The sequence below is a fragment of the Meles meles genome, chromosome 11, assembly GCF_922984935.1.
Source record: "Meles meles chromosome 11, mMelMel3.1 paternal haplotype, whole genome shotgun sequence".
In the NCBI taxonomy this organism is placed as follows: domain Eukaryota; kingdom Metazoa; phylum Chordata; class Mammalia; order Carnivora; family Mustelidae; genus Meles; species Meles meles.
This window is the reverse complement of record NC_060076.1, coordinates 63,845,474-63,858,274: the sequence shown is the minus strand read 5'-3', so window position 1 is coordinate 63,858,274 and position 12,801 is coordinate 63,845,474. Positions and strand designations below refer to the sequence as shown.

General features: G+C 39.3%; 1 protein-coding gene across 1 annotated transcript; it reads left to right on the top strand.

Moving 5' to 3' along the window:
• Window positions 1-372: 372 nt before the first annotated feature.
• MLANA (melan-A) lies at window positions 373-9,555 on the top strand. Its single transcript, XM_046021965.1, has 4 exons — window positions 373-449; window positions 3,165-3,261; window positions 8,093-8,206; window positions 9,487-9,555. The coding sequence occupies exons 1-4, from the start codon at window positions 373-375 to the stop codon at window positions 9,553-9,555; spliced, it is 357 nt and encodes a 118-aa protein (XP_045877921.1).
• The last annotated feature ends 3,246 nt before the right edge of the window (window positions 9,556-12,801 follow it).

Below are 12,801 nucleotides of genomic sequence, written 5' to 3'. Positions count from 1 at the left end.
TTTTAAAAAATATATTTTCTTTCTCTATAAGTTTGTGATATAGAGTCAAATTGAAGGAAAATGAAGAGACTTCCCTCCCCAATAATAACTCAATTTCAAAGTTTTTTGCTTTTGTTTGTTGTTTCTTGTTCAAACTTAATTTTCACTTGGTGGAAGCAGTTAGAAACCTGAGCAATTTCCACCTCATATCAATGAAAAAGCAAGTACAAATCCTCTCACAGAGAGAAACCAGAGGGTTCCAGCTATCATCAATGTTCACCTGGAGAGAATATCTGTGGATATTTTTGAAATGCTGAGTGAGGATGTTTTGAATGTGTTTAAAGGTACCTGTGTGCCCTTGCTGTTAGGTGTCCTGTGGCCTGCCCCCACAAGATGTCAAGAGAAGAGGCTCACTTCATCCTTGGTTACCCCAAGAAGGGGCACAATCACTCTTACATCACAGCTGAAGAGTAAGTTCAAAACTGAACCCAGTGAGGTTTGCAGTTTTCTGTTTGATGACACAGGCTGCTGATTTCTGCTAGCACATGCCTGTCAATAAATCTCTCTAGTGTTCATTTCTCTAGAGAGTAAAAACCCTGGCAATGAGGTGAGAGGACCCCATGATCTTACAACGGGCTCAGTCAAGCTTTTCTGAGGATTTATAGGCAAGGAGATAGGAGTGATAATAAGTTGGATCTTGGGTGTTGTTTTTTTTTTTCTGTGTTCTTGGTTATTAGGCATTTACTGAAGTTTTCCCAGCTGGAAAATATTTGTCCAGGAGCAAGATGACTCTTTCCTCAAGCCTTGTTCTGTCTACTCTACTCAGGTTCCTGGAGATGGTTTGCAGACAGAACAAGGATAAGTTGCCAAAGATCTAGTGAGAATGTAGGCCAGGTATGTGCAACTCCACCTGCAGACTGACCTCAGGGTGAATATGGTGGTCATAACTTCTACATCATAATTTTATCCTAAGGAAAGATGTTAATAGTATGAATTAACTTTAAATAAGTCATTACAGGATTCAGCATTTTTAAGTGCTAAGCAGTGTATAGTCAGTCTAAGATGCTGTCCTTATCTTTGAAAAAATCTTACAGTGTAGTGCAGAATTAGATTCAAGAATTATTTTAGCAAGCATAAGTGCTGTAGTGGGATGATAGTTTGCTGGAACACACTTTGCATTTACTAGAGTACCCAAGAGTGAGTTGCTCTAGATCGGATTCCACCTTTGAGTAAGGACTCCAACAGCACAAACTAGGTACCAGGTTTTTATTTGAACCATGTCTTAAGTGATCTAGTCAGAACTTCCTGCAAACTTGCTCTCCCTTGAGAAGAGAACTATTGAAAACTTGAACTACTGAAAACGTGAACTATTGAAAAATCTTTACTAGAGTGAACTAATAGTGGCAAGCAAGATGTAGAACCCATTAAAGACACTAATGAAGAATTTAGTATTCTTTCCCCAGAAGACCCTAGTGGGATTTTCTAACATCCCTGCATGGTCAGTTGGGAATGGGGATTGGGAGATATTGTTTCAGCTTCTTTATGATGATTCAACAAACTGTATTTCTGTGAAACTTCAATAAAAAGAGGTTGAGGGGTTCTCTCATTCAAGAGGGCATAAGTCACACAGGGAGCTTGTAAAATGCAGTTTCCCAGGCATTGCTTCCAGAGAGGCTGATTTGGTGGGTCTAGGGGTTGAGCTCAGAGTCTGCACTTTAACATGCATCTCAGGTGACTCAGGAGACATTTGGTAACACTCTGGAGACTCCTACCCAGCTGGGTAGTGGGTTCTTTTGGTGTGTCTGGCATATTCTGATATTTCCCACTCTATCAGTCCCTATGTGTGTGTGAATGCAATGTGAGTGAGCATAAAGAACTGGAACAGAGCGCTGTCTGTCAAGATGTCCAAAGGGATGAAAACAGACTTTGTGGGTGAAATTGGAACACAGGCATTCTAGGAATTGAATCAGCTGCCTTTAGTCACAAGAGCCCACTGAATGCTCCTTGTGACAGCTTCATTTCAAGAAAGGGTGATATGGCAGGAAAAGCACCAGTTGGTTATCTTAGGCCAGTCACTGTGAATGCTGGTTCTGCCACTTTCCAGTTGTGCAGTCTTGAGAATTTTACCAGCTTAAAATTGTGGAGATGCCAGCTATGATATGAGCATCATATATATCTCAGAAGATTATTGTGAGGATGAAATAAAAGTCTATATGTGGGAGCTTGGCACAGTGCTTGGCACCAATCAATGCTCAATGAATTACAGAGTAGCTGCTGAGGTGGTGGTGATGTTGGTGAGTCTTGGTAGGTCTCAGTTCATGATCCACAAAGTAAGTGGACTGACATGCATAATTAGGTCAGAGTTTTTATCCAGCACTGTCGTCCATCCCATTTAGATATGGACAGGATAGACTTGATGCCTCAGCTGCCTTAAGAAGGAGGTGGTCAAGTAGGTGGTATAAGACAAAGATCTCTCCAGGAGAAGCCTCAGCTATATCTTGATTCACCTTCAGCTACATGAGCAAGGAGTGAGGGTGTGAGTTTCAGGCAAAGAGGACACAAACATGAATGAGAAAAACTCAAATACAAGTACTGACTCCATCTTGTGCTACATCTGTATGCCCATCAGCAAGGAACTTAACATTTGAATCTATTTCCTCATCTGTGAAATGGGCGTGATAAGTGGTGCCTACCTTCTAGGGTTGTTGTGAGAATTAAATAATCTAATTTACATAGAATGTTCATCATGGCACCCAGCATAGAATAGATCTTAAGTCAATATTAATTATTAATACTTTTTGTGGACTGATGGTCGGGGAAAATGTTTTAAACTAGCTCTGATGAAAAGAAAATTCAGTCTCTGTAAATACATGGTTCACATACAGGTCAGTTGCTACTTCACCTCTTGTTCCTGGAACTCTGATGCTTAGGCCATGCCAGTTAGCACTACTTCTGTGAGCACACATCTGTGAAGCTCCTAAAGAAAGCTCCTGTCCCTGGATATAGGTGCTGGAGGTGCTGGGTGTTTAGTGAGGTGTAGGGTGGGGAGGGAAACTACTTGGGGAATGGGATATGTGGCTTTGGGCTGGCAAAGCCCTTGTGAAGATTGAAGATTGATGCATATTTCTTCACAATCTGGAACAAGGTTTCTGTACCCAGATGGATTTGTCTATTTCTTGGGCCAGGGCTGCAGGGATTGGAATCCTGACAATGATCCTGGGAGTTTTGCTGCTCATTGGCTGTTGCTATTGTAGAAGACGAAGTGGATACAGAAGTTTGAGGGTTAGTAAAGTTTACACTGCTGGGATCCTCCAGATCCAGGACCCCCTTTTCCTTCTTTCTCTGAATTTTTGGGAAATGGGATAACATTCTCATAATCACCCTTAGCTCTCATTTCTAGTTCTGATGAGTATTTCTCTACTTTGTACTTCTTGCAGCTCTTACTTTTCTTCTGCCTGGCATGAACTCCAACAAGAAACTTGGCCCATCTCTTTAGTCCCACTCACAGGAAACTTGAATGCTTGACTATGTGTGTAACTGAGCACCGATAATTTGTGAGGTATGGGGGCAGGAGTCCTGATCCTTCTGCATAGCAAACAGCAGCATGTGAGATGCTTCAGGTCTTACCATTCCTCCTGGGAATTCCCACTGGTTCTGTTCCTCTATTTAGTGGTCTGTTTATCTCACCTTGCTGCCTTACCCCTTTCCTCCCAGGTTTCCTGGGAGTTCCAAGTTATAGCAAGAAATTTAGCATACCTAGGACCCATCCAGCCATCTGTGCAATGAGGAAACTGTCCACCCCTCAGCAGCACAAAGTACCATTGGGGTTTTAACAGGGCCCATTCTCTTTTGATGGCCAATGTGGTTTTGATGGAATTTTCCCCCTTTACCTAAATAAGCAGGAAGCTAAGAAATTGCAGTCTAGTCTTAGGGCATCAGTGTCTTCCACAAATGGTAAACATCAACTGAGTCTCTAAACTAGTAAGAACTACAGGTGTCACTTCAAAGCCAGGTAGTACTTTAGCTCTTAAGCATCCAAAGGCATTCTCCATAGTGAGCGATGGAATGAGAGAAGAGTTGCAATTTCTCTCTCTCCCTCCCCCTCCTTTCTTTTCTTTTCCCTCCCTCTTTCTCTCCCTCTCTCTCTCTCTTTCTCTTTCTCTCCCTCCACTTTCCCTCCCTCTCTCCCTTTTTTATTACACGCTTGAAACTTCTGAGTTGATACATAATGGAAAAAATTCTCTTTGCAAAAGATGTTGGGAAGCCCCATTCCTCACTCAGCAAACAATTTAGACAAAGGTTCTGTGTGGGGGAGGGGGTTGTAGCTTGGCAGCCTGAAGAGGGGAAGAGAAAGGTGGCAGCTGTAACTTTGACTTCTTCTCCTTGCCAGGAAGCTTGGGCAGTCCCATGTGTCCCTTTCTTAATGCCCATTTTTCCAGAGTGTCCCAAATACAAATTACAAAAGACAGGGTAAATTCTCACCATTATTGTTCAATATAGTAATAGAAGTCCCAACAACAGCAACCAGATAACAAATAGAATTAAAAGATATTCAAATTGACAAAGAAGAGGTCAAATTCTCTCTTCACAGATGACATGATACTCTGTGTGGAAAACCCAAAAGACTCCACCCCCAAATTACTATAACTCATATAGCAATTCAGTAATGTGGCAGGATACAAAATCAATGCACAGAAATCAGTTGCTTTCTTATGCACTAGCAATATAACTGTAGAAAGAGAAATTAGAGAATCAATTCCATTTACAATAGCACCAAAACCCATAAGACACTTTGGAACAAACCTAACCAAAGAGGTAAAGGATCTATATTGAGGAACTACAGAACACTCATGAAAGAAATGGGAGAAGATACAAAAAGATGGAAAAATATTTCATGCTCATGGATCACAAGAACAAATATTGTTAAAATGTCTATGCTGCTCAGAGCATTCTATACTTTCAGTGTCATCCTGATCAAAATTGATCACCATTGACATTTTTCAAAGTGCTAGAACAAACAATCTTAAAATTTGTATGGAACCAGAAAAGACCCCAAATCGCCAAGGAAATGTTGAAAAAGAAAAACAAAGCTGGGGGCATCACATTGCCTGATTTCAAGTTATATTATAAAGCTGTGATCACCAAGACAGCATGATAGTAGCAGAAAAACAGACACCTAGACCAATGGAACAGGACAGAGAGTCCAGATATGGACTCTCACCTCTATGGTCAACTAATATTCAACAAAGCAGGAAAAAATATCCTATGGGAAAAATATAGTCTCTTCAGTAAATGGTGCTGGGAAAATTGGACAGCTATGTACAGAAGAATGAAACTTGACCATTCTCTTACACCATACACAAAGATAATCTCAAAATGGATGAAAGACCTCAATATGAGACAGGAATCCATCAGAATCCTAGAGGAGAACATAGGCAGTAACCTCTTCGATATCAGCTATAGCAACACAGTGAATCATAGTACTAAAGCAAAAACTAATGATGACTAACATAACATAATAATAAAAAAGGGGGGGGCATGTTTGGGTGTTGACACAACCACCAAGCAGCAGCCTACCAGTATGTTGACATTTAGTGGAAAGGAGAAATTGCTGAGTCTGAAAAAGATTCTAAATAAGTACCATAGGAAATACTTGGGCTAGGAGATTAGGGATGGACACTGTGTTCATATGATACATCACTGTGGTTTTCCCCACAGAAAGGGAAGGACTTTGATCTCTGCCACTGAACTCCATTTATGCCTCCAGCATGGAGTTAGCATTCCCTTATAATTGGTTATTTACTTTTTGCCTCTTCCATCCCTTTCCCCCATTTATGAACTAGGACAGGGTATTTCTTACTCATCTTTGTACCCCCAGTGCCTGGCACATAGCAGCCACCCAAATACTGGCATCAGCATTTAGTTTCATTTTCAGTCTGCAGACTGTGTAGTTATCAGGCCCAATCCATGTCTGTCTTCACCTCACTGATGTTCCAAACACTTCTCCCTGAGAAACGTACCTTGATGCCCTCTTCCAACCTAGCAGATCCCAGTGATCAATAACAATCTGCAGAAAAGACTGAAGAGCTGGTCAACATCTGCACAGCCTCCCTGTTCCAGCCCCTCTCAGCTAGTACCACAAAGTGTGTGCTGCTAATGCCCCCCAGCTGGATTTGGCTCACTGGGATGTTTAGGTCTGTATTTAAAAAAAAAAATGAATTATGTGTCAGCCTAGGTACAATTAGATATAAAAGTAATATTTTACATGAAAATCTTGATTTCTAGTTTCTTTTTTCAAAAATCAAAAGATCTGGCCAATATTGGCAGCTATACAGTGGTTGTCCCTTTAGATGATATATACCACCTCCTTCTCTATGGCCCTCACCTGGCCCACCTGACCCCTGTGCATTACTTGCTCAGTCCTTCTAAGGATCTGACATAGCCGGGTCACCCAGGTGCAGTCAATAAGGAGGTGCTTTGTGTGCAGAGCAGTGGTGCTCCATGTGGCCCTGGATCAGCAGTTTTGGCAGTAGCACATGGGAACTTGTTATAAATGCAAATTATGGGCCTCACACTAGATCTTCTGTGTCAGAAATTCTAGATGTGGGTCCAGAAATCTGTGTTTAACAAGCCATCAGGTGATACTGACACATGCTGAAGTTTGAGAACCACCACCGTGGAGAATTTAACAATAATAAAAGCAATTAAAAGTCTGCTTTTTATTATCACAAGGTGTCAACAATTTTAAACTATGTCAGTGATGAAATACTCCACCTCACTATGGTAGACAACTCCTGAAGTCCCCACTTGGGTATGTGTCTCTACCCTGTACAATCTGTTGTAATTCTATTCTAGGGATGGAGAATATCAACCTCTAAACCTATGCAAAGCAAACTGAGCTTTCACCCACCCATCCCCACAATAACTCAGGTTGCATAACTTAGCCTTAGATTGACTTATCATATTGCAACTTGACTTGGAAGCTCCAGCTATGACCACAACATTCTACAACAACAGATGCATTTCTAAGTGTTTAATTCTGGAACACTGAGAAGAAATTTCTAAAAATTTTAAAAATTGGGGGAAAAAAGGTATTTTGTTGTTAATATGGAGAAATAGACAATGTGTCCCTGCTGCCAAGTTTCTCCCAAGCTTGTCTTCACGGAGATACCTCACTAGTTTGATCACCTCCACTCACAATCATTCTCTGAGGTTCTGGGATTCCTTTGTAGCTCAGTTGGTTAAGCATCTGCCTTTGGCTCAGATCATGATCTCAGGGTGCTGGGATCAGCCCCGCATTGGTCCTCCTGCTCAGAAGAGTCTGTTTCTCCCTCTCCTTCTGCACTTACCCCTTTCATGCACTCTTTCTTAAAGAAATAATAAAATCTTTTTTAAAAAAATCCTTCTCTGAGGTTCATTGTTCAGGTTCATTCTTTTTCTCCTTCCCTTTAAAAATATCCATTAATTGGGGTGCCTGGGTGGCTCAGTGGGTTAAAGCCTCTGCGTTCAGCTCAGGTCATGATACCAGGGTTCTGGGATCAAGCCCCGCATCGGGCTCTCTGCTCCTCAGGGAGCCTGCTTCCTCTTCTCTCTCTGCCTGCCTCTCTGCCTAGTTGTGATTTCTCTCTGTCAAATAAATAAAATACTTTTTAAAAAAAAATCCATTGACTAATGGGTGTCAGGCACTGCTTTATCTTTAGTTTAATTCCTACAACTCTTGAGATGTAGGTGGCATTATCTTCATTATTACAGAAGCAAGCACTAGCATTCAGAAAGGTAAAGTGACTAGCCTAAGGGCCCATTGCAGGTAAATGGCAGAACCAAGATTAAAATCTATTTTTAGAGGCACCTGGGTGGCTCAGTTGGTTGGGCCTCTGTCTTTGGCTCAGGTCACGATCTCAGAGTCCTGGGATTGAGCCCTGTATTGGGCTTTCTGCTCAGCAGGGAGCCTCCTTCTGCTTCTCTTGCTGCCTGCCGCTCTGGCTACTTGTGATCTCTCTCTCTCTGTCAAATACATAAAATCTTTTTAAAAAATCTATTTTTAAAAATGACTTCAGTTTCCTTCTCTTTTCTTACTGAACTCAATTCTTTTTTTCATGCATTCACATTTCAGGACAAAGGTATTCATGCTGGCATTCAAAGTACCTTAACAGGAAGATGTCCATCTGAGGGGTTTGGTCATCAGGACAGCAAACTGCCATTTCAAGAGAATAATTGTGAACCTGTGGTAGGTTGAGATCCTGCATCTTGGTGTTTAATGTATGGCTGCTTTTAACTCAAAGGAATACAATTTTTCCAATTTAAAAAGCAAGAATTATGTGAATATACCTGATGTTACTGAAATGGTTAAAATGGTAAATTTTATGTTATGTATATTTTATCATAACAAAGACATAAACAATAACAAAGACAAAAAGAAAAAACAGGGAAGTACAGAGATTTTCTTAAATTGTGTCCTCTCATATCCAGACTTTCCAGGGTCAATGATGAGATCCCTAAATGTAAGAGCCAAAGGAAGAATTTGATCCTGGATACAATTTTTTTTTGTCTTATGTCTAGTATATTTGCTTTTTTCTGAATGTAGATATATCTAAGGGAGGGAAACAAAGCATCTGTGATTAAATGTATAAGCTGTATAGTCCAACAGGGTAACTGCTGGCCACATGTGGCTATTGAACACATAGTAGTGTGAATTAAAATGTTCTAATACCAAATTTCAAAGATTTAGTATGAGGAAAAGAATATAAATAATTAATTAATTATTTTTATATCAATTACATGTTGAAATGATAATGTTCTTATATGTGGGATTAAATAATCTATATTATGAAGATTAATTTTACCTGTTTCTTTTTATTTTTGTAATGCAGTACTAGATATTTTTAAAGCCACATATGTGTTATACTCTCTTTCTATTCGACAGCATTGGTACAAATATAGTATGTCATAGTGGTTTAAAAAATAGAATCTGGAGCCTAATTACTTGAAGTTATATGATTTGGACAAGTAACCTGACCTCCCTCTGACTTAGTTTTCCAAATTATAATATGAAAACAATGAAAATACTCCTAGAATTGTGAGCATTAAATGAAGGCCTAACCATTTGTGCTGTACTGACAATAGCACTGGCCTTTAGACACACAATGAGGATCTATGTGGTATAAATGTAATGTATATTAGTGGCTTTAAACAATGTTCAAGAATTCACCAGTTAGGGTTTGTGACGTCTACTGACAGGGATGATGAAGGTATAAATACATTTTTGAGATTTTGGGAAGGCTGTTAGCTCTATTTTTCTCTATTCTTCCTCCTCCCCTCAACATTTCAACATACACACTTGTGAAATTTAACAATGATTGTCTTGTTGGGTTGGAATGAAATGTAGGCACTTAGAAGTTTCAGTCCAGAGAAGTTATATAAATATGATGCTGACCACTAACTTTACCCTTCTCCCAGAAATCTGTGCACTGTTGCCAAGGCCATACTCTCCCTTTCTCATTCTCACAGGTTCCTGATGCTCCACCTGCCTATGAGAAACTCTCTATAGAACAATTGCCACCACCTTATTCACCATGAGAATGAGGAGAGGTGATGAAATGATTTCCTTTGTACTTTTGCTAGAATTTAATATGGACATCTAATCTTCTGCTTCAGAATACTGTAAAAACAGTGTACATCATTTCTATTAATAAGCTTAGTGTTAAATTCTTAGTAGAGTAACTGGCAATACTAATTGAGGGCAAGAAAAGAAATCTTAAAATGGAAAAAACTTAGTCAATAAACATTGTAATACCTGATACTATTTGTGCTAGCAGTAATTCTAATAAATTTAAGGTATTTTCTGAGACAGAGTTCAAGTGTGTGTTCTGGGACCATTCAATTTCTTTTATTTGAAATTTGGCTAATACCTAATAAACTATTATTTTGATTTTTGAAGAAGCAACCTTTTGACTAACATGAACTCTAACAGAATTGTTGCAGATGAGTCCATGTCATGGAACTCTCACAAAGGATACCTTTATAGAGCTAAGACCAAGAGCTGATTGACCTACCAAATTATAGTCAGTTTCATCTGTTGAGGAAAGTGTCAGTAATGTCTCTTTGTGTTCTAAAATTCCATGATGCTACAATAACATACTGCAGAGATCCATTATCTTGAGTACTACATATAATACAGTTTAATTACATTCACTTCAAGACTCAATGTTATCACAATTAATGACAAAATGCTTTTGTTAAATCAGAAGGTGGTATAAGGATTTAAATAAGATATTGTAGTTTGGCTGATGTCTTGCCTTAAGTGTCCCAATGACAATTTAGCTCCTCTGGGCTGCCAAAACTCTCTCAAAAAATATAGAAGTAATCATACAGGATCAAAGATTCTGGAATGGTGTGGAATGGTGGAATGGGGCATAACAACATTATAATTTTTTTGTTGACATCTACATATCATCTATACTATTATTTATCTAATATTTATTATTTCAGACAACTCATTTAAAAATTTTTTGGCTTAAATTATCACCACCCTAAATGGAAAATCAGTATCATTTTCCATAAGTAGAAGATAACCATCAAAAGGAAGATAATGAAAGTATTTTTATTCAAACCTAGAAAGATACCAATGATTGATTGCAAAAGACTGAGACCTGTTCTTTTTATTTAAGAGGGAGATTAGCAAGAAACAAAGAGCTTTCTTGCAAGAGAAAGAAATTGCTTTCTTGCTATGTGACAGTGTTATTTAATGTTGAGTCAGCAAGCCACCTAAAATCATCTTGTGTCATGGGAAACACCAGTGTAGCATACTTGCTTCATTTTCCACCAAAGATAAGATTGCACTGAAGAGAAAAAAATACTGAAAAACAGGCTTATACACATTGAAAAAAGTCATTGAACAAAATACTGAAATACCTTCCTGTTTTTGATTCTGTCCAGTCTTCTCACTGAAAATAAGCCCTCTCCCTCCCTTTTTCAAACAAATAAATGAATTCTAAAGTAAACTTCAACAGAATTTGGCCAGATCCTTTCCTCATCACAAGTCCTAGACTATGCCTCAGTCCTCCACATCTATAGAATATATGGCTATGGGCACCTGGGTGGCTGCAGTCAACACTTTCTCTTCAACCAAATGTGCTAGACAAATAATATCACTTATTACTTCCTACTTGTGCAATAAGCAGAGCAAAGTTAGTTCTATTTTATAGAATCTGGCCTTCCCACCTCCTCCTGCTCTGCACTAGCCTTCAGACAGTGTTGTCTATGTTTGAAACAAAGCCCAAGTCTCTATGTGTTTCCACAGGAGATTCTGATATGGCCTTCATTTTTTTTTTTTTTTTTTTAACAGTTAAGTGTGGGTATACTTTAAGGAGTAGGGAAAAAAAGATCCATCCCAAAGATTTTCTGATCAGGGTTGAAGTAAGTGAAGAAACTAGACTGATTATACAAACCAATGAAACCCCCAAGTCACCTCCAATGAAGACCAGTTCTCTGAAATCACAAACTGAGTTTTGCAGCACTTATAAATATCTGGACTTGTCTACCTATCACTTGAGAACATTGTAAACCTTTCCCAAAAAGAAGTGAGTCCCCTAAACTTCTAAACTTTCATTTTCATGGCTTGAATTTAAAGATAGATACAGTCACTCAAAGATGCAGCAAAATCCCTCAAGCTCAAGTTACAGATGCCAAAACATCTTTTTTTTTAATTTGTTTATTTTCAGTGTAACAGTGTTCATTGTTTTTTCACAACACCCAATGCTCCATGCGGTATGTGCCATGCCTATTACTCTCCACCTGGTTCCTCAACCTCCCACCCCCCGCCCCTTCAAAACCCTCTGGTTGTTTTTCAGAGTCCATAGTCTCTCATGGTTCATCTCCCCTTCCAGTTTCCCTCAACTCCCTCTCCTATCCATCTCCCCATGTCCTCCGTGTTATTTGTTATGCTCCACAAGTAAGTGAGACCATATGATACTTGACTCTCTCTGCTTGACTTACTTCGCTCAGGATAATCTCTTCCATTCCCGTCCACGTTGCTACAAAAGTTGGGTATTCATCCTTTCTGATGGAGGCATAATACTCCATTGTGTATATGGACCACATCTTCCTTATCCATTCATCTGTTGAAGGGCATCTTGGTTCTTTCCAGTTTGGTGACCGTGGCCATTGCTGCTATAAACATTGGGGTACAGATGGCTCTTCTTTTCACTACATCTGGATCTTTGGGGTAAATATCCAGCAGTGCAATTGCAGAGTCAAAGGGAAGCTCTATTCTTAATTTCTTCAGGAATCTCCACACTGTTCTCCAAAATGGCTGCACTAACTTGCATTCCCACCAACAGTGTAAGAGGGTTACCATTTCTCCACATCCTCTCCAACACTCGTTGTTTCCTGTCTTGCTAATTTTGACCATTCTAACTGGTGTCAGGTGGTATCTCAATGTGGTTTTAATTTGAATCTCCCTGATGGTTAGTGATGATGAACATTTTTTCATGTGTCTGACAGCCATTTGTATGTCTTTGTTGGAGAAGTGTCTGTTCATAACTTCTGCCCATTTTTTGATATGATTATCTGTTTTGTGTGTGTTGAGTTTGAGAAGTTCTTTATAGATCCTGAATATCAACCTTTTGTCTGTACTGTCATTTGCAAATATCTTCTCCCATTCCGTGGGTTGCCTTTTTGTTTTGTTGACTGTTTCCTTTGCTGTGCAGAAGCTTTTGATCTTGATGAAGTCCCAAAAGTTCATTTTCGCTTTTGTTTCCTTGGCCTTTGGAGACATATCTTGAAAGAAGTTGCTGTGGCTGATATCGAAGAGGTTACTGCCTA

What these genes read in the sequence shown, in the direction of transcription:
- MLANA (XM_046021965.1), top strand. Translation starts at nt 373, where the DNA reads ATGTCAAGAGAAGAGGCTCACTTCATCCTTGGTTACCCCAAGAAGGGG. An exon ending in TCTTACATCACAGCTGAAGA is followed by an intron (nt 450 to 3,164) that starts GTAAGTTCAAAA and finishes TTCTTGGGCCAG; the next exon opens with GGCTGCAGGGATTGGAATCC. An exon ending in AGAATAATTGTGAACCTGTG is followed by an intron (nt 8,207 to 9,486) that starts GTAGGTTGAGAT and finishes TCATTCTCACAG; the next exon opens with GTTCCTGATGCTCCACCTGC.